General features: G+C 39.5%; 1 protein-coding gene across 1 annotated transcript; it reads right to left on the bottom strand.

Annotated features, from left to right (window-relative positions):
* Positions 1-27778, bottom strand: CCDC169 (coiled-coil domain containing 169). Its single transcript, XM_072353758.1, has 8 exons — positions 27654-27778; positions 23247-23329; positions 22641-22751; positions 22509-22549; positions 9415-9513; positions 9232-9285; positions 5597-5679; positions 1-2430 (listed from the first exon to the last, which is right to left on the bottom strand). The coding sequence occupies exons 1-8, from the start codon at positions 27713-27715 to the stop codon at positions 2328-2330; spliced, it is 636 nt and encodes a 211-aa protein (XP_072209859.1). The 5' UTR covers positions 27716-27778; the 3' UTR covers positions 1-2327.

Below are 27778 nucleotides of genomic sequence, written 5' to 3'. Positions count from 1 at the left end.
TAACAGTGTAGATGTTTTATTTGGGTCCAAAGACATAAAAAAAACACTTCTGAGACCAAGGATTACCTTTTTCCTTTTGCAAAGAAAATCATCAAAGTCATCAGCCTGCCGTTACGGTCAGAAAGACAGTAGGAAATGAAGTGCCAAGTAATTTCTACAGTAAAGAGAACTATAACCGCTTTGCAAGGCAAATGGTACAGCTGGACACATAATTAGAATGGTGAAACACATGTTTCAGGGCTTAATTACCATACTGCTGAGTTTCAAATCCTGATCTTGCTCCTGGCATGCTAAAATACGGACTAAGAGGACACAGGCTGCTCCTGTCCTCGGGTCATTATTGCACCAACAATATCAACAAATGTCTCCATTTAAGCTTCAGAATTCTTACCTCAGTAAGAACTACCCATGAGGGGAGTAATTCCCTCTCCAGCTGTGAACAAAAGCTGTTGTGTCATGCCGGTGCAAAGTTTCCAATGCTTGTGGAATGTTACAAGCACTACAGTCAACAGCACTGACTAACATTTGATTTAGAGACAGCAGTAATGTCTGCTGTGTGAATCCAAGAACTGGATATTCTTTGCTACTGCAGATGTCCTTGTCTTTTATGCCAACAGAACCATTATGGTGATTTTTTCCCTCTTTCCCCAGTGACAAATAAAATCTGGAAACTTTCCATGTAAAAACAGGAACAGAAGAGTGCTACCCTCATCAGCTGTGCTATGCAGACCAGCCTGCTTAGGACAGAATTATACCAGGTGTGTCAGAGTAACATTAGCAATACCTGTAATAAATCTCACACTACGTAAGAGAAAAACGAGTTCTGCATACTGAATATGCTGTGCAATACTGTAGGTCTTCTTCCCCTGGATATTATAATGGCATCATTGATCTTTTTGTAAGAGTTTAATTACAGCCTCGCTTTAATGCTGCCAGTAAAAAGGAACTATTTGTACTGCTCTTAAAGAGGCAAAAAGCTTTTCTAGATATGCAAAGAGCTGAGGATGCTCTTAAAAATCATAAAGGGCAGTCAATCAATCATATTTGCTTTGCCAAGAGCTTTTATGATGTAACCCAGAAGCTTGAAGCTTCATTACAGAAACATTTTTTTGTTGCTTCTTAAAAGAATTCTGCCAAAGTTCAATGACTAAAATGCTGTAGGTAATGAAACTACAACAACTGCATTCTTAAGAATGAAAAGACAAAGTAGTCCTACTGTTCATTGAAGAGATTATTTTAAAGGCTGGAAAGATTTGGGGCCCTAAGCATATATGGATCAGCGCCACTGAACAATACATAAACAATACAGTCAGGCACTGGAATAGCCTGCCCAGGGAGGTGGTGGAGTCACCATCCCTGTCAGTGTTCAAGAAGTGTCTGGACTGGGAGCTAGGAGATATGGTTTAGTGGTTTTCTGTAGGTATGGTAGAGGGAGGATGGTTGGACTAGATGATCTTGTAGGTCCTTTCCAACCTTGTGATTCTATGATTCTATAATAAAGATTTTTATGGAACCCACTGTGCATAAAAACTTCGGCGGGGGAATTCAAACTGCAAATAGCAACATACCAATATCAGGAAATGTAATGTGTGTGTAACGTTTAAAAGAAACAGTCCCCCTCGCAAGACGCGTTCTGAAGTCTCCCTAATTAAAAACACTGACTTTTCCTTTCATTTCTCTCTGTAATAGTGCCGACAATAGTTGAGCATGACAGTGTGCTTCTAAAACACGCAAATAAAATGTTCTACAGCAAGCCCACTTTTTAAAAAGTTGAATTTGAAGGTGTTTTGTCTTAAGGTCATCGGGAAGAAAAAGAACTTTATGTTGGAAAGGAACTCTATTGTAAGGTACTGGCTATGTGCTGGTCTTCTTAGAAGTGAAATGAAAGGCATGTTCAGCTGTACCAACATCAGACAACTTGGATGTTTTCTTTGCTGCTATACCAGATGCTCTTGGATGGAATTTCTGCAGAGATTTACTGTTTTGGGTAGAGAGATTACATTTCAGGTTATATCACTCTGCATTTGTTTTTGTCCTTGGTTGAGATGTCAAAAATAGTACAGCTCAACAGTACTACCTACCAGTTCCACCAGATCGACTAAATGCTCTCCAAAGCTCCCAACTCCCAGATACTCAGAATAACCAGAATGAAAGCAGTCAGAGATCACCAGAACAAAAATGGCAACTACCATAACAATTTCACCAGGCAGAAAGAAACTTACACTATGGCTGCCAGGAAGATGTGCTGGTCTGGGTTTGGTGCAATAAAGCATAAATACGTTCATTTTCAATTCAGAAATTTTCAGTTAAACAGAAAGTATAATAAATCAGGGTTTTAGTTTTGGAAGCTGCTTCACTCCTGCAGTCTTTTTAATTGGTCCTTTTTGGGGATTAACCATCTTCAAGCTTTGCGCAACGTTGCATCTCCCTCTGAAATAAAATGGATGAAGTTAGTCATCAAATGTCACATTTCCTGTAAGCTTCAACTGCTCAAAATTTGCATGCTTTTTATATTAACATAACTGATTATTATGGTGAATTAATAACCCTGAGAGGAAAAAGCAAGTTCATTTCTAGGTTGGAGGGCTAGCAGAGCATTTAATTATTCTGCATTCTAAAACAATCCTCATCTCACGATTCCTGACTACTTCCTGTTATCTAAATGATGGCATTCAAAGAACATGAACGGAATACTAAACATCTGCACAAAGAGAAAGCTAATGAGACATCTTCATCGGTTACATAATCCCAGTCAAGAAATGGAAAACCACTCCATGGAGGCACAGTTTCAGCTCTCCGCAGGTGTGTCAGTCTGTTGATCATCCTCTTGAGCCCATGATCTTACATAGAAAATGCTGTTAGCAGACTTCTGAAGTGTCCTTGTCATGGATACATACACCGCCTACATGAAGCCTACTGGAGCTGTTCTCATTTGATCTAAGAGAAGTCAGTGAGAACGTAAACAAACCTCCAGGGGGGAAATGGTGATTCCACAAACTGGAAGGCTCATTCTCCCCATCAAGCAGCATCTCTACACTTACACAAAGTATCTTTGTTCCTCTCCCTGTTCATCACTACACCAGGCAGACAGCACTGTATATCTGCCCTAATTGCCGGAATGGTTTCAGTGTCTCTCTCAAATAATAAGCATTCGGAAGGAAAACATGTCACAAAGCCGTCTCTTAACATTCATGACAGCCAAAGAAGTGTTTTGTTATGTGGTAGGAGTTGTGATGACATGATCTGTACAAGCTTCAAATCTCTGGGCAAACAGCCAGTAAAGCTCTCCCGAAGATTCCTTATTCTTCTTGAGACTGATGCATCCACATAAAGGGAGAGCTGGTTCCACAGAGACATGGAGCTGCATCCATTCAGAACTTGGATGATGAGAACCATTGGCCTCAGTGTGTGAAGAAACCAGCTGGTTATTCAAATTCAGATTACTTACAATCAAAGAACCACTGCAGAACTGGACCAAGCAGACAGCATATGTCTGTGTGGAATTCTGCACACAGCTGGACCTACGCCAGATGCAAACTAATAACTAGGCAGTTGCAGCCAGTGCAGTGATGAAACTGCTAATAAGCCCTGCTATATGCCTCAGTACAGCAGTGAGGGCTCCGAATGACATTAAATTGGCTCCTCAGACTACATCAGAGACATGAGTCATCAAGACATCCATGCTTTTTTTCCCCAGTTGTCAGCTACCCTATTTTTTTGGTGCGCTGTGAAATAACGCGGAAAAGGATCTCTACTGAACTTGTCCTCTGTGTTTAGATAGCCAGGAATGGGAACACGACAAAAGTTAGTGTTCATAATTACAACACAAAAATGTCACAGTATTCTTTTAATAGATGGGTTGGGCTTCTACTGTGTTTCTACCTAAGGTTAAAACAAACATGAAACATTGTTTTATAGCATGGTTTCAAATCCAGTGACTGCAGGTGGTTTTTGAAAGGCTAATAGAACAACCCTGGACAGGAAAAAAAAAGAATCAAATTATTCTCAAGAACAATTGATTTTCAATCACACAGGTCTCCTCTTAACTTGAGTGAAATTGTTTCTCATTAATGTCAGCTTGAATGAACAACCTTCAGGTAGGAAATCAAAACATAATGAAAAGGAAATAACAAAACAGCAGCTGTGATAAATTTGTCATGATCGAGGGACATTTGCCTGTCTCTAGTACTTAAAATACAAACTATACAGAAGTCTCATTCTTATCTCTACGTTGTCTACCAACACCAAAATTTGAGGTGAAAATTGTAAGCTGCTGGTAATAAAAGCCAATGCTTTGAGAAACAGGTCCTTTGCTACTAAGGACAACTAATAGAAAAAAGTCCTTTGAGGTGAAGTAGGTAGAAAGGGGTATTTTGTTACAATGCCTACTTTGTGTGACTGTTGGTTTAACACTGACGTGCAGCTACACACTGCCATACTACTCTCTCACTCCCAGGGAACATGGGGAGAAAATATGATGGTGTTTTTCTGTACTGGGAAACTTCAGTTAGAGACATTAATTCATATTCTATTAAAATCCTCCTCTGGAGCGTCCCAGTTTTTGAAATCCTGTGATGCTTACACAGAGCAAAAGGATAAAGCAGGTAAGCAAATGTGTACACATTTCCTGTTTATAAATTACTCATTATGTTTGTGGATGTTCCTAGTATGTATTATGGATGCTAGTATTAATAATATAGGTAAGTGGATTCATAGAAGAGTATTTATTGTGAGACACTGAACACACAGAAACTGTATTAGCTCAGGAAGTATCCAAATACTTGGGAGAGTCCCAAATGCAAACATTGTATCTGAATGCTCTTTTGTAGGCATCTACTTATCTCAACTGGAGGCAGGATACTGGGTTCAACACAAATTTTTGTGTGATTCCCTATATTCTTTCTATATTATATTATTAACATTTTTGGTTCAGTTAAAAAATACATCTCCATTTCAAGCAATCTCACAAGCACTTCAATCAGAAATTAATTGTATTTCTCTGTAGTTTGGAACAGGTGGGCTCTTCTCACATTTAAATTTCTAACCCACGTAATTAAACAGAAATGCGTTGAACAACGAAGACCTTCTGTGTCGCCAGCTAGGAGTTGGACTCAATGGTCCTTATGGGTCCCTTCCAACTTGCAATATTCTATGGTTCTATGATCTAAAATCACTCACATTGTCATTCTAAGAATCCTTACAATCTCTACTCACTGAAAAGCATCAAACTTAGCAATTATTTAAAGTAATTACTCTTAATGGACCAAAGGGGACATTTGTTGCCCCCAACTCCACAGTAAAACAGAAGAAAAGAAGATCCCTTTTTAACAACGCACTTTGAAAAGGGAGAACACAGAGAGATGGTAGATTTCAAAAAGGCTGCTTAAAACATTTGTATTTCTAACCATGCAATTTGCTAATAATCAAGCAAAACTGATTGAAAAGCGGTATCAAAAATGACGTTAATATTAGCATGTTTCCATGGGATTGTGTTTAGTGATATTTGACATAAACAGAGAGTTGCACTATTTAAAAAAAAAAATGTATATAGTTAAAGAGTAAACCAGAAAAAGAAGGAATATAAACAAAAACATACCTCAGCCTCAGTGTCTGATTTTCTCCCTTGCTTGTCAGAGCATTCGGTTTTTGCCTTTCAGCAGTTTTAAGCATAGCTGAGGTCTGCAACAGCAGAAATTTTACACTTAACAGAATTTGGACAGGATCAAACCAGTTGCTTCTGCTTTTCCTTAGTTTGCAGTGCTCCCTCCTCACCCAGCACTTGCTTGCTCATCCAGATGAGCACGGACAGAAAACCAGAAAATGCATCAGGTGTAGGGCTCGTCTGGCTGATGTGTCACACTTGGGTGTCTAATGTAAGAAAACTGACTTTTCTCAACCTCTTTAAAGAGATCCATCAGAAGTATGTAATAAATACGTGATTATCATGACCTGCAATATAGCATGTTCAGTGGGACAACACACTTTTTGATAGCCTAGGACTAGGTTTTGGAGTAACCTACAGAAGACTTGAAGTTCAGCTAAATTAAACTTTATATTTCACACAATACTTGAAAACATCCTGCCCTTGTGAGAAAAAGAAAATCCAGCTCTGAAAAGTCTTGCTTATAAGGTAGTGGTTTCCACTGTGCTTCTAGCTGTACAATATATTATCTTAGTATTTCTTACCCGGTCATAGCAAACCCAGCTATTACTGAAGTTTTTCTAGAGTGTTTTACATAAATAAGAATGGGATCTGCACACATTTAATTTATTGAAGGGAAGATGTTTTGTTTTGTTTTGATTTGTTTTGTTTTCATTTAGGTAACTCCAGTGAAGATAGTGGCTACTATCATTTATTACCTTTTTGAGCAGTGTTGCTGTGACAAAATCACAGAATCCTAGAATCATAGAATGGCCTGGGCTGAAAAGGATCACTGTGTTTAAAACCCCCGGCTATGTGCAGGGTTGCCAGCCACTGGACCAGGCTGCCCAGAGCCACATCCAGCCTGGCCCTGAATGCCTCCAGGCATGGGGTAACCACAACCTCTTTGGGCACCTGTTCCAGAGATAACAACCAAGTGCTGACCGCCTTTCAAGTTGCCTTTTATTTATATGAATATAGACTATCAGTGCATAAGATTACTGTCCCTAGCACTGTTTTTTGCTGGCAAATTTTACTCCAGGCTCATCCTAACTAAACTGAGCCCGAGCTGCGCAAGCAGATTTCCGGCTATTCCTATCTATTATACTGACCTTTTTCTGCAAAGAGATTCCATTCACAAGTCAGCTTGTTCTATGTTACTAAAAGTTTGTGATAAAAATCTGGCCTGAGAGAATGGTTTTCGTGAAGATACACAATTGTTCATCCTTGCTCACTTCTCTAACAGATTTCTGAATACTACCAGAAAGCGCTTCGGTATTTGAGGAATCCAAATCAAAGTCCAACATTTTTTCAGACTGGAATAAAACATAAAAAAGCAAACCAGAACACACCGCAGAACAGAACAGAAGCTTGAATTCTACAATTGGTGAACTCTTCAACTTTTTTCAGTAATATAATTTTAAATTGACTGTATGCTTATGGATTCAGCCAGCTCAAACAACAAAGGCAGTCAGATAACACATGTGCTTAAAAAAAACCCCAAACAGTAGAAAAGCCAATGATAATAAAAGGCAAATTAAAGAAATTGCTGCTCAGAAGCACTTCTCTCTTTTGTTTCTGCTGAAGGCTGCAGGAGGGATCCCAAACAAAGCAGAAAGGAAACAAAAGCTTTCAGCATCTTCACATTTTTAGCATCTATCAGTAAAACCTCCATTGTATTTGTGTTGTTTTGTTGTTTTTTGTTTTGGTTTATTTTATTTCATTTATTTATTTATTTATTTTTGCTGTTAGCTAAAGAAAAGCATTAAAATAATGAGGAAAGAAGGCCTAACAAGAAATTATATCCATTCTCTGTAATCAAGTGTGTGTTACTGGAATATGCTGTAGTCGCAAGACAACAATGTCTTGTGGTATATTGTTATCCTTCTAACTGTACTGCTGCCAGCATTACAGCACAGGCTCAAACACTGAGATCTTCATACAACTGAAAAAGTCTAGGCTGAATGCAAATTTGCTTCTGTCTCTGATGATAAAATGAACTGTTAACTAGGAGTGCAAGCCTACACTGATTTGAAAACAGTCTAAGAGCAACAATGAAATTAAGGTCATAGCAGTGAAGGGTCGGGAAGAACCAGATGAGCCAGTAATTATTTTGCATCCATGATGAGGACGACTACCCTGTTCAGATTACCAATGTAAAAGATAGATGTCCAATCTAAACTGCTCACTAGGCTCTCCCTATAGCTCAGGTATACAGACAGGGAAGTGCCTAGGACATCCACTTCATATAAAACAAGCATGATGGTCTGCACCTTAAACATCCTTCTAGCTCCACAGATTACAGAGGATCCCTCTACAATTATTTAAGACAATGTTTGACAGCCAGAAAATTGGAGATTGGCAGATTAATCTAAAAAATGATTATTTTGCCCCCAAATTATTCTGAAATCAGGCAACTGATTACTGAAAATAAAGTACACACTAGTCTCCAGTGTCCTGCTTAAGCAATGTGCCAGTGCATACACCTCACTTCAAACAATGCTCTATGTAGGTTTAAGTGCTTTTCTAGGCAACCAAACATAGGTATTGCTCCTGCTAGTAGTATAGTAATGTATAGTAATGAAATCACCTTTTTATGTCCTAACATTTTCCTCCAACAGTTCCCAGCTTCAGTGTTTAATATAAAGATACTAACAGTTATTATTCACATTTCCTGGGCTATTTATGTCTTTAATGCTGGAAGGCTAGCTTGAGAAATTCTTTCAGATTCCCCAAAGCAGCAATGAACCACATCACTTGCCCACTGAGCAAACACATGGAAACACTGCTAATTACAGCCTTTCACTCTATTTACATATGACATCGAGTACGTGACAATCATTCTTGAGTATCACACTAAGCTATTTTACATTATTCAGGAATCAAAAGTTCTTTCGTAACAAGAAGTAAGAGAAATCTTTACAGGTTCCCTTCAGCTTATACTATCAACTTTTATGTGTTACATAATTTGCAGTAATAAAATTTAACCTCTGAGTTCATAAAAACAAGGCACCTTGTCCCTTATCTTGTAAATTTAATTGTATTGCCAATCTGAGCTGACTGGCTACCTTGTCTTTAAAAGATAAAAAGGGGGAAATGTGAAAAAGATTAATTTTCTTAAGGTGTCAGTGCCATTAATAATTTGGTTCTGCTCTTTTCAGCTGAAACATTAAACTGCAGCACGGTAGTCTCGTCACTACTGGACAGGCCAGCAAGTATCAGAAAACTGCTTCAGCTTTCCTCAGTTAAGGATACTGACCATCTTGGTGAGCAGTGAAATTCCAACTGATACAAAAACAGCCTGTTCCAGTGCTCTGTGACTCTCAAAGTAAAGAATTTTTTCCTCATGTTGCACGGAACTTCCTATGTTCCAGTTTTTGCCCACCGCCCTTCTTCTGTCACTGGGTACTGCTGATTAGAGCCCGAGAAGAATCCATCCACTTGACTCTCATCCTTTAGATATTTGTAAGCAGCGACAAGATCCTCTTCCAGTCTTTGCTTCCCCAGGCTGAGCAGTCCCAGGTCCTATAGCCATTCCTCACAAGAGAGATGCTCCAGCTCCTATCGAGTCAGACAAGTTTTTTTCTTACCTGCAAAATCTCTGACAGGTACATGCGCCGCTCATCATTAGCTTTGTGGTAAGCCTACATTTAAAATAAATAGCACAGGATACCATTAAGCAAACTATTCTATTGTGTGTCCCACACACCTTGTCTGTCCGTCAGACAATGTAACAGCTTTTATAGACAAGATGCATACAGTGATTTACAAACCTTTGCCTCTTGTTCCAGTCTTAGTTCATAATCTTTTAGCTGATTCTGGAGACTTCTCTTCTCTTCTTTTAGTTGTTCAAGAACCTCCTTTAAGGAGCCCTATGGTTACAGAAAATAAAACAAATATTTCCATTCTGAACAAAGACATCACTACCACATTCCTTTACTCTACAGGCATTGCTGTGTTTGTCACTGCTTCTTGTGCACTTTTTGTTTACAAGGTTCAGGCTGGCACACCATGGAGACAAATCAATTAAACACATGCTAGAAGTATCAGTTGTGAACTACACATTTCCACTGTGTTAACATGATACAAATACAGTCTTCCATACTCGTGTGACTTGTTAGATAAGCAAAGTCACTTTATTGTGACCAGACAGAACTGCTCCTTACTGCTAAACAAAACTCACTCTCACTGTTGCTTGTTATTTTTTTGTAGGAAGAAGATTACAGATCCCATCTGCGCATCCATTCTCAAATCACTTGGAAAGGGAGATGCTGGACGTGCTAATAAGGCACATGGGGCGTCAGTGGCAAAGCCTAAGAACTTGGCTAGAACGCAGTATTTTGGGGCAATCTGTTTTATACGTGAAGCCATTTACTTTGTGTACAACTGAGCTGAGCTAAAGTAACCATTGCAGAGTCCATTTTTGGCTGCTAGCGCTGGCCAGTTCTTTGCAGTGCAATCAGAACATACATCCAAGTACCAGAGGAAACTGCTTCTCGTAATCTTTCATAAATTGATCCTCTCTGTCTAGCATTCTTATTAGGAGACTCTAACAGCAGACTGTATGATGTAATTCCCTGCCTCAGATTATTCAAAGTCAGTTTTGACCTGCTTGTTATTGTAATTGTATTTAAGATAACTGCTCTTCTTCCCTGGTGTTACAGGAGCCAGGAATGTCTTTTTTCAACATTCATTTTATTAGGATAAACAAACTGAGCTTTTAAGAATGGCCTCTCACAGAGCAGGCTGTCCTTTCACCTAACCATCTTGATAGCCCATTTATAACCCACCTGGAGCCCATTCTCACCGCTGGAGAGGAGTACCATACTGGAGCATGAAGTACTCCAGAAGCTATCACACTGCCTTGACCAATGTCAGTAAAGTTCTTTCACAGCTGCATGGCGCTGGCTCACAGTCAACATGGAATCAAAAAGAATACCCAGGTTCCAGGTGATCAGCTCTCAATTCATAATATAATTTTTTTACTTCTTCCTCAATATTTTGGTCTATATTACTATATTTTAATGCCATTTTTAATAATCTCATATTCAGTGTAATTCTTTTTCTGAACAACATCCACATCTCTGTTTTATTATGTAATCAACATAAGGAGAAAAAGCCATCATCTATTTCTACATTGTGTATAAAGGTTATGCATAACATGTTAAGATTAGTTCTAAACCTGGTTCTGGAAGAACTCTGCTTGTGCTCTCCCAGCAATCTCCTATTCACTTACATTTCATTTGCCAGCTATTTTCTCCTTCATTCAATCTACTAGCTTTCATTCTCTACAAACTATCAGCCATTTCTCTTTTCACATGGTATCCTTATCAGAAGTTACATACAGAATTACTGTACTTATTCTGGCAACAAAAACTATCAATCACAGAAAGTCAACAAGTTTGCCTATCATGAACAACTTTTAATAAATTAATATTTCAGAAATGTTAGCAGTAATCATCTAATAGCATTACTTTCAAATTTATATCCATTAAAATATCATACAAATATTTGACAGTATGGATGGGATTCACTCTGAGGTGAGAATCTCTACATTTGAGTGTCCGTGTGTGAACTAAGCTCCTACTAAGAGTCATAGTCAGTGCCATCAATGATGCTTAGAGTCATTCAGCTGAACAGCTACAGAGGGATCAGTTCAGCTGCCATCTGAAACACTACAGGATGTCTAAGACATCTGTATGTGGCAGATATTTCACATGGGGTACAGGAGACGTGTATACTCCAGGAGCAGAAGTAGGTTATTCTGTACTGAAATGTCTGCAAGTCTCTGTTTACACAACTGTTCTACCAAAGATGCATACTGAGATGAATTTAGATATGAATCTAAACGCTCAGCAGACAGTATTGACAAGGTTTCCACTGCCTGTAGTAGGAATCAAAGATTCAGCTAAGAGCTAACATACAAAGAAGAAAAACTACCCAATATTATTGTGATAATTTCTTTTTTCTATCCTTCCTCAAGATGATTTCACCCAAGCAGATGATAAAGAAATAACTTTAAAGCATGTAAAGCCCCTTTTATCTTCTATGCACCACATCTATCTCTGTTTTGATTGCTTCTGCAAAGTTTCTATCTTTAATACTTGTTATCCAACTATTTCAGTCTAGTCAGTCTCTTACCATTTGCCTGCTTAGGCCCGCAGAATAAAAAAAGAAGTACCTGTTTCAGTATTTTATTTTATGTTTTATTTCTAAATCAAGCATTTTCTTACCCAGAAAAAACAAATTCTTTCACTTTCAGTACCATCTGACCACCGTCTTAGCAATACCAGTTAATTTTTCTCAGTGACTGTAAACCCATGCAAAGCTACAGACTTGGAATAGAGCAGCTGCCCAGTGGAAAAGAACCTGGAGGTACTGGCTGATAGTTGGCTGAATATGAGCCAGCAGTGTGCTCAGATGGCCAAGAAGGCATTCCAATGGCATCCTGGCTTGTATCAGAAAACTTGTCAGCAGGAGCGGGGAAATGATTGCCCTCCTCACACCTCATGTACTTTGTTCAGTTCTGGGCTCCTCACTACAAAAATGACATCAAGATGCTGGAACATGTCTGAAGAAGGAAAACAAAGATGAATGGTCTATAAAGAACAAGTCTTACAAGGAACAGCTGAGGGAACCCAGATTGTTCAGCCTAGTGAAAAAGAAGCTCAGGGGACACGTTATCACCCCCTACAACTACCTGAAAGGAGTTGGTCACTCCTTCCAAGCAACATGTAAGAGGACAAGAAGAAGTGGTCTCAAGTTGCAGCAGGGGAAGTTTAGGTTGGATATCAGGAAAAAAATATTCTTCAAAGAGAGGGTTGAGAAGCATTAGAGAAGGCTGCCCAGGGAAGCAGCTGAGTCACCATTCCTGGAGGTCTTTAAAAGACACAGAATCATAGAATCACCAAGGTTGGAAAAGACCTAAAAGATCACCCAGTCTAACCATTCACCTATTACTAATAGCTCTCACTAAATCATGTCCCTCAAAACAACATCCAGTCTTTCCTTGAACACCCCCAGGGTCGGTGACTCCACCACCTCCCTGGGCAGTCCATTATAGTGCCTGCCCACCCTTTCTGAGAAGTAACATTTCCTAATGTCCAGACTGAATCTCCCCTGCCACTGCTTGAAACCATTCCCTCTAGTCTTATCACTAATCTACACATGTAGATATCAAGCTTAGGGACAAGGTTAAGGACTGGGCAGTGCTAGGTTAATGGTTTGACCTGATGACCATGGAAGTTTTTTCCAAAATAACTGATTTTATGATTCTGTTAACCAGAGTCCTATGCATTAAATATTGAAAAAAAAAAGATAATAGGAATCCCTCCAAATGTTGACGTCTCTCCTATTAATTTTTCCCTATTGATCATAGAATGGTTTGGGTTGGAAGGTACCTCAAAGATCACCTAATTCCAATCCCCCTGCAATGGCCAGAGTTGCAAGTATTGTATAGGTATCAGATCCAGAAAGCCAGTATCTGTGTATAGCCTAGGTCCATAGCTTACATCCTCATCTTTGGACATTAAAACATCCTATTTCTAGATCTACAAAGTGATATATCTACCAATGGCTTCTAGCAGATACCCACCAAACATGTGAATCTGTCTCTTGAATCTGCCTGTTCCGAATCTCCAGTCTTCTTTCTAGTATGTGCAGATCATTCCATCTTTTATTCTCTTTCACATATCTTTCTGTACATTATGTTACTTATTCATCTCTACACTTTCTTTTTCACAAAATCACTTCTGCTGTTACTGATTTCCCTAGGAATGATTTCCATTAAAGCCAAGATTTTGCAGGAGCATGGCAGAAGACACAGTGCTTTTAAAGCACGTTGCCAAGAGAATAACTCCTCACGCGGTCCAAAAGGAAATAAATAAATAAAAATAAAAAAAGGAAAAATAAAAAGGAAAAAAAAAAAAGAAAGTAAGTCATACAGAAGAGCTGTATCTTTCAAGAATGTTTCACACATGACTGAACTGTTACTATCTTTAATCTGTTATTACAGACACACTGGAGACATGAAAAGAACTGAGTTTCTGGTTTTTTCTTAATTAAAGCTGAAGGATCTTGGATGCAGATGAAACCTCTGTCCTAATACAGAAGGCTCCTATATTCAGTACAGTTAATGTTCTCCAATTCAAGGACAGAAAGAAAAACCAGTAAACCACAGATTAAAGATCTGGCTAAATTCCACTAGGATCATGTGCTCTTTCACTGCATCAGTGTCTGTACAGTATAAAAAGTCAGATAAACAAGGTTTCTAATTTTTTTGCCTTTTTGACCTGATTACATTAAAGATCACAATCATATGACTACTTATTTTGTGCCACCACAGTAAGCTGAAACACAGTGAACACAAAAATTCATGCTGTTCTGAAGATTTCTTCTGTTAATTCTGCACTCTGCTACTTATTTACCCTCAAGACTGTCCACCAGTTCTTGAAGACAGCAAGTCCTGGTGCTGCAGCTGTTAATCACAACAGAGCAATTGGATATATCCTCAGTGGTGGTTTAATTTCTTCTAGTTCTTTCACCTCAAGAGCAGACTACTTTCAGGTCTTTTTAAAAATTATTATTATTATTTTCCTTTCACCTTTTCAGAAGTGTTGTCTATATTTTGCTGCCAACGCAGCTGGTCTTGTGCAGATGTCTGGGCACTGATTCAGCTCTGGATCAAGAATGATATCCAGCTGTAAGCAAATGAACTGTACACTACACCACCGCTTTTGATGAGCAAGCAGACAGAAATAAGTTGATAATATGGTAATAAAATATCATCTGTGTGCCTCCAGAGAAGTAAGAAATTGAAATCACTCCCAATTTATAGATTGGGAGAAAATCCAAAAATCAAAATTAAATGAATAAATAAATTAATTTAAAAAAAAATCAGAAAGAGACCAGTGTCTAAATGACACTTCAAGCAAAATTTAACACCCTAAAGTGAATCACGCAGTATCTTACATTCTTCACATTGTTTTTTGCCGTAAAACTTAGATAGGCATCTGAACTTTTGCTTCTTTGACCTTCCATAAGAACACGCTTAGACAACTTGCTTAATTTTCTGCATAAAGCCCTTATGGAGCCTGAAAGCAAAGTAGTCATGGTGGTCCTGGTTGTGCACTGATGAAACACAACCTGATAAGCATGTTCTAGCCATATTATACTAGAAATTCAATGTCTTCTGCCTAGCAGACTAAAACTTAACTAACAAATTATATTTCATTTTAGTCCTCTGCCACCGTACAAGCTTTAGTTCATAGTATACCACATCTTGAGATTGCCCTTCCTCACTAACGCTGAAATAATTCTTGAGGTCAGACAAGAAAACAAAATGTAAAGGGATAGAAAAGGAAGAAGTCACAATTTCTGCTATGTCATCTATTCTTCTGGAGAGAGGATTTCAGACAATTCTTTGTATCTTTCTCACCAATTTCCCAATGGTTTTCTATCACTATTATGCACTCTGTTGTGAATTTTAATCTAGCTTTTCTTCTCCCACTGAATACCCAGGAAATTCACACAGCAAACTCAGTTTCTAATTTTTGCTTCTGGGTTCAGGCACCTAACAGATGCTGCAGAGCTCAGAATAGGAATGCTGAAGTTCTGATGTGAATCCTGCCAGACAGATGTTCCTACTTAACTAACAAAATTCTCCAAGTCCCCATACTTTACAGAAGGCAAATTCAAAAACACAATGAGAAAATTCCCAGTGGTAAAACTGCAGAGAGGTCCTAGAGACCCATGTTAGTAAAGACTGGTTATAAGTTACCTCTCACCCCTACTGTCAAAGCAATGACTGAAGAACTAGCTGAGACCTTCTATAACTGAAGTCTTGCTGAAGAACAATACAAATCCAGAAGTGGGAAACACCAGCATATGAGCTCAGCTGAACCATTAAGGACTAGGTTTGCCCTTCCTGAATTCTATGGGAAGCAAGCCGAGAAAAAACCCACTGAATGAGGTTGATGCTTATAGTTCTACAGTCAGCTTGGTGCTTAAAAGAGCAAAATAACACAAGTAAATGGCTTATATATAAAAAAAATACTTAAAACATGTAGTAACCCTGTATAGTAGCAGAGCTCCAGGAGCTCAGAAACAAAAAATACAAAGCAAGGACCAGTGAGAGATCAAAAGAAGCAGGAGACCTTCAAGCAATGCAGGAATGCAGGAGAAACTGTCAACAAGACTTCAAGATGAGCCAGTTAGATAAATTCTGAAAATGATTTTTAGAAGCCAATAGAATTTATTAATGGTGTTGGCTTGGCTGGATACTGAAATATTGTCTAGGTCAGGTTTATGGCAGGTTCTTCTACTAAGCCTTGAATAGCTAGACAATGTACTCCTAAAAAAGGAGACATAAGCTGACTAAGGGATTTAACCTGAATTTAAGATTCTTAGTTTTCATTAAGTTGCCCATGTCAAGCCACTCTCAGCATGCTGGTAAGCCAAAAGACACACTGAGATTTTAACTGAATACTTTCTTTATGTAATGGAATGCTGCAAGGCTTAGCAAGATTCGCTCTCAGAGCAATGATACATTAAGTTTTGTGTCCAGCAGTGGAAAAAGCCCAGAGTTTCACAAAGGGAACATCATTTCTGGAGTTCTTTTCTTCACATAATTTTCTTTTCATTCGTCTGAAGTTCCATATTTGGCTCAGCACTTGCCAGAAAATGAATTTATAGAGAAGGGATCTGCAGCCGAATTTTAAAGCCACCCACATAAGTTATTCTCATTCCAGATTTTTCCTTGCCCTGCTACCAGTGGCAACAGAGGTGACCATTTCTATTAATCACTCTACAACAGACAAGGTGACAAATACGTGACATCATCAAGAGGCTGAAATTTGCTTTCATCAGAGCTCATGAAGACTATTGATCTGTAAGGCAATTCGCTTCAGCTTTAGTCCTCTAATTTTTCTCCATAAATTAGAACAGAATAAATACATCTGTCAGTTGTGTAGGAAAAGCACCACCAACAAAATGGCAGAAGAAAGATAATTCCGCAATTCACTGTACTCAACATTTTAAATCAAATTAATTTTGGCACAGTAAATGAAATCCCCTCCTTCCAACACTAGCAGTTGAGGATCAGCAGGTGATTTAGCTGAATCTTTGAACTTATTTTAAACTCACCAAGAGCAAAAAGCAACATCACATCTTTAGCTTTACTGTAACTGAAACTGATTTTAAGTTGATATCAAAGAGAAAAGAAGGCTGAGAGGGGACTTGATCCAGGTTTATAAATACCTGAAGTGTGGGAGCCATAGTGGCGAGGCTGGTCTGTTTTCAGTAGTGCGTGGGGACAGGACTAGGGGAAATGGGCTGAAACTTCAGCATAGGAAGTTCCGCACGAATGTGCGCAAGAACTTCTTTACAGTGAGGGTGACGGAGCACTGGAACAGGCTGCACAGGGAGGTGGTGGAGTCTCCTTCTCTGGAGATATTCAAGACCCGCCTGGACGCCTACGTGTGCAACGTGTTGTAGGGAGCCTACTTTGGCAGGGGGGTTGGACTCAATGATCTCTAGAGGTCCCTTCCAACCCCTATAATTCTGTGATTCTGTGATTCTGTGATCAATAAACTTACTTAGCCATATATTGTAGCAATTACTGAAAAAGATGCATTAAAAATTACCTCGCATAGCACATTCCTATGTAAAATATGTAATCAGTGTGCATGCAATTGATGCTGCAAAGGCTGCAGAACAGGTGAAGAAAAAATCACTGCACTTGTTTAAATGCCAAGTGCCCCCTTGTGGTTAGCATGCTCTTTGTATTCAAAATAGAACAGTTGAAATGCATGAATCACAGATAACATTTGAGAATGCAGAGTCCTCTTTGCATCACATATTGCCATGAACCAGGGTGAGGAAATCTGTCTGGAGATCTGTTGGAAAGTTCTGGCTCCTCCAGCTAAAGAGGTATAGGGCAGTGCTACCCAAATCCTTCTATCAGTGATTCCCACAGCACTGTTCTATCATCTGCTGAAGTGGGAGGAGGAAGTTAAAACCCAGACCTCTATTGCAGTGCTTCAGATTGAAAACAAAAGATGATGTTGAACCCAAACTGTTTTACTTTGTATCTCTCCTGTGAGGCCTGGGAAAGGCCTTGAAATTCATTACAAATCTTTCTTGGGAGAAATCCAAGGGTCCCAGACAATTGCTGAGCAATTCCTGGAATTCCTGAACAGGCAGCAATCTGGAGAATGGCCAGCTAATAATGTCAGCCGACTGCAAGTTTTTCCCTGATTGTTTTCTTTGAAATTCAAAGTGCATTCTGCCTCTGGGAACCCACAAAGTGATGGGTGAGAAACAGTCTGCTGGTTTGTACAAGGCTGCCAGGAGGAACAACTAAAGCACACGTGACAAGGGAAGGAAAAAACTGAGAGTCAAAAAGGTCTCTTGGAGACACTCAAAACACTTGTCCTAAGACAGATGAAAGGAGTCTGGCAGGAGGCAGGATGCAGCTCAGGGCTGTGAGATGGACTACAAAACTTTGTCCAAAATACTTCCAATGTTGACAGTAAAGACCAGATACCAGATCTGCCTGTCACAGAGCGATGGGTGATGTAATCCAGCAAAAGCAACAAGATTCATTTAACACCGACTTGTTGAAAGAACTGTCAACATTTCCTGTGCCAGTAGGAAGTGACGATATTCCCTATAGGCAGTTAACAACACCTACTGTGGTACAGCTTCTTTGTGTTTCTATAAACACTGGATGCCTCTCCTGTTATGTTGCCAACACCCTCTCCAATGTGACACTGCCACGGGTTCACTTATTGTTTAAAAGATATAGGAAAAACCCTGAGGTTGATCTGCTAGGATTGCTGCACGTAGTCAGTCCAGTCTCATAAAAGAAGTGCTTTAAAGCAAGTATCTGGCTGATACTGTGAGAATTTTCTCAGTTATGGTGCTGGGCAGTCCTGAAAACACTGATTTATCACAGAAACCTTTGTTCCTTGGCTAATTTTAACTAGAGCGTTGCTAAGGCAATGCTATCAGGAGTGTGCTCTTCTGAACTGATTTTGTAGTATGCTTTCGGTATTTGCATACTAAAGCTGCTATCTAGGGATCCTCTCTAGCAGAAACGGTGAGAGAGAATAAAATCATTTTCCTCCCACTTAACAGGAAACCAGCAGACAACACGTATGTCAGCAAAACACACCTAATGAAAAAAATGAGAACAAAGAATGCTTAATACGTTTAAGAGGAATAAACAACATTCATACCGTGTTCAGCTTTGGATAGAAGGCATTCTTTCTGCGGTTATTCCTGCGGTGGTGTGTGACATTTGTATTATTCTTTGAGATATAGAAGAAATTACTGACTGTACAGTTTTCAGTGTTGCAACTCCCCTGTGCTTGTCATCATTTAGGTTATTTTTAATCAACCCTCGGTACATAAAAATGGTTTTCTAAATCCTGGCTATTCTGATTTGCGTGTTGAAGGTAATGGATCTGCATTTACCATCCTGTGATACCTTCATGATAGATTTGAAATAAAACACAAGGAATACACCAAGAATGAGAACTGTATTTTTAAATGATTTAGGGGTGTTTTTAACAGTAAGGAATCATTCATCAGTATGAGTCAGTGAAATGAAAACAGTGCAAGCCATCTGCAACAATGATTGCAATTTATGAAGACTGAAAATCCTTGTGCTTCCTTCTTCATCACTCCAGAATTTGCATTTGTATTCTCCTCTTTCAGTTTTTTATAGCTCGCTCACTGCCAGGGTCCCTGATGACTAATCTTTATTTTCCCTGTTGTGCTTGAAATCAAGAAAGTGCTTTATCCTACCTACGTCTAAATGAGATGAATTACTCTATGGATATGCTCTTCTCCTGCTATTGACTACATAAGACCCTAAATGACAAGCTGAGTGAGACAAATATCCTTAATGCCTTTGAGAAACCTGCTCTGTTAAATGTGGCTGAAATTGGTAATGAAATTAAGAATTATTAGAGATGCCTCTAATAACTCAAACCGTGTAACCAACTTATTTGGGAACATAGGTTTTAACTTGCATATGCTATTTCATTTTCTAAGCATGTTGCCCAAAATCTACTGTCTGTTGTTGCCATATGCTTGAAATGGTATCATCTTGCTAGAAGAATCACCTTGCTATCTTTCCCCTTCATATGCAACAGCAAGCCTAGGATGGAATATCACAGTGTACTTCTCATTTAATGCACGATTTTTACATACACACTCTCAGCATTTTTACTCTGAATGTAGATGGATGGTTGGCTGCTCTCTGCTTTTCTACACCCATTCACCACATCTGTTCTTTATTCTCATCTGCAGAGAAGCTAAATATTCCCCGATGCTCCCCTGAACAATTCCCAAAAACATAAAAATGATTTGGATAAGCCTTTATGCTTACACACCACAAACTGATCTGTGCATTTTTTACAGATGTTTTATCTGCCAAAATTGAAAAGAAAAATGAGCTCTGTATCCTACAAGGGTAACTGTAAAAATACTGTGACTTTCCTGATAGCTTCAGTGAAAATAAAAGAACGGCAAAGCCCCACAGACACATCCATTTTCTTTCTCTTTCCATCTCCTGACAATCACAACAAGCCAAAATGAAGTTTATTTCTAAATTCCAAAGCATTTTTTCCACTCTTGGGTAACAGACAAATGTATTCACTCTGAACTAGAAGGGGGTAAAACTGCAGGACAAAAATCTATGGTGTGGCACATGGGCTCAAGACTTCCCTAAGTGTCACTGAGAAAGTGTAGGACTCCAAATTGTTTCCTAGGCTCCTTTTGGCAGAATGAATCTTACTCTTCCACTGTCATCCTTTCATTTACATGAACATTAATAGTGCGTGGGGACACTTACATGAAAGTAATAGTGCGTGGGGACAGGACTAGGGGTAATGGGCTGAAATTTCAGCACAGGAAGATCCACACGAATGTGCGCAAGAACTTCTCTATGGTGAGGGTGACGGAGCACTGGAACAGGCTGCCCAGGGAGGTGGTGGAGTCTCCTTCTCTGGAGATATTCAAGACCCGCCTGGATGCCTACCTGTGCAACGTGGTGTAGGGAACCTGCTTTGGCAGGGGGGTTGGACTTGATGATCTCTAGAAGTCCCTTCCAACCCCTACAAGTATGTGATTCTGTGAACAGTAATCAAATCTTTTAGAATGACAGCTCATAGGTGAGGAGGCAAAGCAAAATTTAGTAGGGATAAGAAACGTACTGAATTGGTGCAGCATAGCTGCTGATAAAGGTTACAGATTATCTAGCTGGTAGTGGCTCTCCAGGCGCCTGGCAAAGGTGTAATTGGATTGGTAAGAGAACATTGGAAATCTGGTGGAAATAAACACTTCTAATACTGCCAGTGTGCATGCCAGTCCATGCTTTACAGGCTGATGGGAATAACCCTGCCTGAGGCAGACTGCTGTAAATTCTCTAGCCCAATGTCCTGTGCTCAAGACTTCTTTTCAAACATAATTTCAGCTGTATTTTTAAATCAAGTCTCTGAAACAGGCAAATGGGATGGCAAAGATTTTCTTCCATCATTGCTTTTAATTGGCTGTTTGAAAAAAAAATGCCATCTAGAAAACACCATGGAGTCTAGGACAGTACTAAACCTAAAAAGAATATTTACTATCCAAAAGCCATGAATTAGATCAGAATAAGCAATCAATTATTCACACTCTGCTTAAAATGGGTAATAATTCCCAGTAACACAGCACTCAGACTCCTCCAGGCTCAGTGAACTCCCATTAATCTTCAGAATCTGAAGCATGGGAGTCAGATGGAGCCACTTCTACTTGTGTGAGTGCATAAAAAGTTGTTTTCTGCTTTGCTGAAATGCAGCTGGTGAAATAAAAGCACATTAAGCAATAAAACCTTAAAAAAAACATATATAAAAACCCAATTTGTCCTGTGTTGCAAAAAATGGAGTACTTACAATACAGTGGGGAATTTTCCTGGGACTGCATTACACAAAATGTAACAGCAATTGTTAATATTTATTGTCACGTATGCTACAAAGCTGGGAGTAGTGCTGGATACACTGGAGGATTGTGCTGAGGGGAATCTCTTGGAGTTCAATTAAACAAGCGAAAATTTAAAGTCTTCCTGCTGGTGTGGAAAACTCCATGCACTGGCATATGTGGGGGAGGCTGAGAGATGGGTTGCTTTTCACTGTGGAGAAAAGAAGGCTTGGGGGATCTTATCTTTAGCCTGATGGGATGGGAGGAAGAAAAGGGAGTCAAGCTATTCTCAGTGGTGCTCAGTGACAGGACAAGAGTAAACGGGCACAGTTTAAAACATATGAAACTCCATCTAAACCAAGAAAACCCTTTTTTATTGTTCAAACACTGAAACGCATTGCCCAGAGAAGTTGAGAAGGTTCCATCTCTGGAGATACTCAAAACCTCGCTGGGCATGATGCCAAGCAACCTGTGACAGCTGACCTGCCTTGAGCAGGAGTGTTGGACTATAAAAGAACAAAGCAATTCCTTCCCAGCCTAAGTGATTCCATCCTTTTTTGATCAAGGTTTTATATTTTTTCAGTTACTGACAGCACTATTCCAGCTACTCCATCTCATACTCCTCACTACAGGTGATGTAGAACCTTCACTCAGTCAAAACATCTACCACATTTAGATCTTATGTTCCCACATGGTTATTTTGTTCTATGCCTTATAAATTTATAAGCAACCACCTAACTGATACAATTAAAAAAGTGGGACTGTTTGTTTTGGTTTCTCCACAGGATCACTGATATTTTTTTGTCAAGGAACAATAACAACAACAACAACAACTGTACTGTGTATTTAATTTAATCTCTTCTGTGGTTTTGAAGCTTAAGCAACTAAATTCCACTGTACTCACCACAGGCATTTGATCAAAGATGCGAACAATGGCCAGTTTATCTACAAGTAAGCAGAAGGTGTAACTCACTGATCTCATTCAACATATAATCACTAATTTTATTGGAAAACAATTACGAATACCCATTTCTACCTGTTGGGTTTCCATGAATAAGCTCCACCTTGTCTTTAAGAATATTAATTTGCCTTTGCAGCTGACTGTTCAATTCTACTTGCATCTCATATCTGGTTTTCCACTCATTACCTTAAAAACAAACACAGGGTTATTGTTTCCCAGATTATTTCATGCTATTTCAAGTAGAAGCCAACGTGTTTTTTTTCCAAACAGTTCTTACTTTTTTTTTTTCCCCCAAGAGACTGAGAAGGTCTCCAGTTACTCATCCTCATAATGAGGAAGTATTCATTTGAATTACAAAAGAGCTCGAAAATATAGATCAATAGATTCTTTTTTTTCCACAGGGCTCAGTGTGGCCAGAATATTAACCGACTACCTCTATGAATTCATGTCATCCGTTATATCTTTAATAGCTAACAGAAATTATAACAAAGCTAACACGCAGCATTTAGTACTCCACAACTTCACATCTTTCATTTCATATTGATTTCATTTTTCACATTTCACATCTATAACAGTCAGTTTTGAAAAGGAAAAACTAATATTCCAAAATAATAATAATAATAAACAATTCATTTGCTGTGTTTCCTATTCAATTAGTAAGACTGTTGTAATTCATCTCACCTTCATCTTCAGCACCGCAAAGCTTCTTCTCCAGTTCTGCTACTGTTTTTCTCAATTCAGATATTGAATTTTCAAGCATTTGCCTGTGGTATTTAGAAAAGTCAATATGATGGCTTAGCATTCATCTATTTATTAAAAAAAAAAAAAAAAAAAAAAAAAAAGGACTAAATCAAATATATTTTCAACTCAGCCCCAAACAAAGTGCAGCAAAACACATTATGAAAGCAGTTTGTGTTCATTTCATATCAGGTTGCTTGGATTATTTCCTAAGCCAACCAAGGCTCTTGAATGCATCCATTTTGCAAATGTCAACTTGAGATCCTTCAAAAGATCCGAGAACACAACTCTGTAAACTGGAATATGGTCTATGGTACAAACATGTAAGTAATTTATGACATAAATGAGATGTACTTTAAATCTTAGTGTAGTTCGCTAAAACATGCAAGACAAAAAACCATTCTGTGTCCTATTTATTTGGTGTGTTTTTTAAGGGAAGCTTTCACATCAATGTAAATCTTCCCATTCCGAATACATTCATGAGAAGTGTTCCTCAAGAAACAGTTAGCTCTATTAGAAATAAAGGTTTAGACGTCAGCTCTGGCATCAGAACGGTATCATCTATTGCTCATCCCATGATCACACTCAATTAGCAGCATTTTATTTCCCATAGCTTGGAACATCAGTTCCAACTGAAAGCTATAGAAACCAGGCCAGTCATGATTGCAGATGCCTGGAATGGGGATGGAGAGGGAATGAACAACTAGAACAACATAGAAGTTTAAAGAAAATAAAATAAGCAGAAGAGTAATTAAAGGTAATTCAGGTAGGTTTTCAGTGCAAGAAACATGCTGAGTCACAATTAGACAGAAATCTCCCATGACCAAAGAAAACTGGATCTTCCAGTCTCTCTTTGCTCTAATGCTGTTCTTTCTTACCAGCTTTAAATTAGAGGGGGAACAGAGGTAAAGAAATAATGAAAGTACAGGGAGCATACAGGAGACAGACAAGGCTGTGGTGAAAGCCTCACCAAAGATACAGCTGAAGCACATGAGTCAAAAAGCTTAGATCCAGGAAAATTGGAGGAAATCTGATCACTGCTGCTTATTTGTTCCCACTCCAAATGGCAGAGGCAGATAGCTAAGAAGGAAGACAAAATCTTATTATATCACTGGCATATTCTCAACACAAATATTTCCTTACAGCAGATTTCTATCAACCTCTCAGTGCTTGTAAAAGAGGAAATTGTGATGAAGGCAAGTGTTAAAGTAGCATTTTGGGAAGGAAATAACAGCTGGAGTTGGACACCGGCAGAGATGTAAATAGAACTGAGCTATTTCCAAATGAACTTAATTATTCCTCTTAAAGAAAATTTAGTGTGCTTAGACAGATGCAGATGAATAGCATGGTAAGAATGAGTCCTTCAAACATGGTGCTTTCAGCTTTTAACTTCCGTCACCATTTCAAAACTACACACATAACATCTCTTAGAGTACATTAGATTTTATTCCTTGTGCATCACTAGCAAAGCTGCTAACCAACTTCCAATTATACCCCTTCCTGATTAAAATGCATACTGAAATGATACACTGTGAGCTATCAGGCTGTAATTGCTGAGAAAAAATCTTATTTTCATTTGGAAATGAAAGCCATTCGTGTTCAAAAAATTAATGTTAAACATCTAGTATTCCAATAGCAACTAGAAAGTAGCCAGGGTTGTAACTCTCCACTTACTTAGTGTATGTACAGTAATATACGCTCTCTGTATTGACAGGAGTGTAGAAATAAATGACTTTGACCAACTTGCTAAATACTTCAGCTTACTATTGTATTGAGAATACTTGGCATTTATGGGGGTATTTCTAACTGTGGTAGGAAACAACAGGCCAAACCACTTGTTTGTTATCACGAATATAAAAAAGCCCTGCACAGCTGCTTGCCCACAGCCTTGAGCTGTATTTAAAGGGATACTGACTGACCCTGGCACAGTTTTACCAGTAGCTTCACATTTATTAAAAGCCAGACATGTTCAAGGCCCATAAAACCTGGAAGCCCCAAAGTTTCTCACCAATCAAATTTAATGAAATCCACACGTAAACAAAATCAGGAAGCAGTTCAGATAAGAAGACTGCGATGGAAAATACAGACAGAAATTTGCTGAGGTTCCTCTTAAGACAGGTGTTGTTTTGCTTGAAAGTGACAGCCACTTAAGACAAAAACCATTTTCCTGCACCTTTTGCTATCCAGATCTCAGCATCTAGTGCACAAACTGGGCAAAAGACTGCCTGAAGCCATTTTGTTTACTGGAGAGAGACCAGTGGCACATTACAGGTGAAGCTTAAGGCAAATCATTAGTTCTAGGGCTCCAGCCCTGCTACAAGGCAAGCCCTTACTGGTTCCTGTAGAAGACAAAAGTACACAGATGCCTTCAGAATTTATGAACAAAGCAAATGATATTACACATGACAAAAGGAACCACAGGGAAGAGCACATATAGCACTGAAAGCTCCAGGCATTGTCACTCAGCATTGTGCTGGGCAAATCCTACAACTCTCCTGGTCTGGAAAGTCACAAAAGCTGAAATCTCAAAGTGGAATTCTCACACGCTACTCTGTCAACATCAGCAAATGGACAGAGTGAGCTGACATGCATACACATACAGCTTAAAGACCTCTGTCTATTAAGAAGTATAATGCAGTATTATGGTTTTTCTCTAGTTTAGGAACGTTTGTCATTGCAGTTCCCAAAAAGAACCTGTGCTAAATCTCAATTACAGTAATTCAGCGTCAGATTAAGCTACTGACTTTCATTAATGCCTTTCACAATGTTATATCCACTGAGAATCAGTTGTTACTTAGGTAAAGACCCCTCGCTGACACAGATGATTCAATTTACTCTTTGAATTAAAAATCCCTTCTTAAATGAGAGTGGTAGGTGGGCTGTTACCAAACCGAGTGGAACAATAATCAAATAAACCAGCAAAAGGGGTGAGACTGCACTTAGGAATGCTGACATCTATCTGCAAGCCAGTCACCCTCAGCTTTCTTTATATCCAATGGAGAGAAAACTTCTCAGGGTGTGAGTCACCTCCTTCTGAAGCAGCCAACCAAAGTAGGTCAGATGAATCACACCTTAAAACCTTCTGTATTCACTGACAACACAGGCGCCTGGTTCAGATGTTGATTACTAACAATCCTGGTTGCCAACAGTTGAATAAATAACAATACAATAATGGCACTGCCTGTTTGTACACACAAGATAAACATGGAACATGGCTGCAGAATCTGCCAAGAGCAGCAGGCTTTTCACTGTTTGTGCCATGCTATAGAAACAGAGACTTTTGTTAAATACATTTATTTTTTACTTGGTCAGCACAGAAGACACAGCTTCTTCACGTGACCTGGGCTTTGGGCTGCAGAACATTCTCAGGGATATCAGAAAGAACTTTTAGGTGCGTAAAATACCCAGGTATTCATTAGTTAAAACAACAATAAATCACAGGCAGTGAAACAAAGTCAGTACCAGTCAGCTTTTTATTTGAGCACCAATAACTAACAAAACGGTACGTCTGGTAAATAAGAGTCGGTGTTTGCCTCGGATAATTTCTGTTTTACACTGCACCATTTTGAGCACAGATGCTGCTCAACCACATTGACTCTGATAGACCCCAGCTTCCCTTTCCCGCAGATAAACATTTCATAAAGTACAACTGCAGGGACAGTTTGCAGAGAACCTCAGCCTGGAGACTGAAATAAACACTATCCTGGGGGAAAACAGATGTGGAACTGAATGTTTGGAAACCATATACAAAGAAAGGGTCTGAATTAAGGCAGCACCCCAAGGAGGTTAATATCAAGCTGTTTAGTCTGAACCCTGAAACTTTAGCCTCTTAAAGCAGTCACACACTGCCATCTCTGCAGAACTACACTAGGAAGATGTCTCGGGGATAGTTACTGACAGTGAAATCTGGCTTTCCAGCTTTATTCCACACTGGATAGAAATGTGTGTTGCAATCAGCTCATCACCCACTCCCTCCTCCCCACTAAACAGGCATCACTCCTCCAAGCCCTTTTCTATCCCGCAAACCAGTTCTTACCCCTCTCCAGCTCCCTCTCCCAGCCCCATTCCCCTGCCAGCTTCATTCTGACTGGAATTATTCACCCACTTCCTCAGGCTCCTCACACCAGCCCCAGCCCCCTGACCTGCCACAGCCCACCACGGCCCTCCACTTCTCCCTGCAATCCCAGATTTTCACCGAGTACCGCACCCTGCCAGCCCCCAGAGCACTCCTCAATCCCCACAGATGCAGAGTGCACTGCGGGATCACCCGACAGGTACCCCTGAGACACCTCCACCGGCCATTTTGCCGCCCCCGGAGACCACTCCTTCGGCCCCAGCCCCGTCACTCACTGCCTCCGCCTCTCCCGCCCCAGCTCCATCTCCAGCCCTTCGTTGTCGCCGCGCTCCCCCATGGCGCCGCCACCCCGTCAGGGTCTGGGAAACGGCCTCCGTGTGTCTGGCGGCCGCCTGAGGGA

This window comes from Excalfactoria chinensis, chromosome 1, assembly GCF_039878825.1.
Source record: "Excalfactoria chinensis isolate bCotChi1 chromosome 1, bCotChi1.hap2, whole genome shotgun sequence".
NCBI lineage: Eukaryota > Metazoa > Chordata > Aves > Galliformes > Phasianidae > Excalfactoria > Excalfactoria chinensis.
Note: the sequence above shows the minus strand (reverse complement) of the source record. Positions and strands in the feature narration are given on the sequence as shown.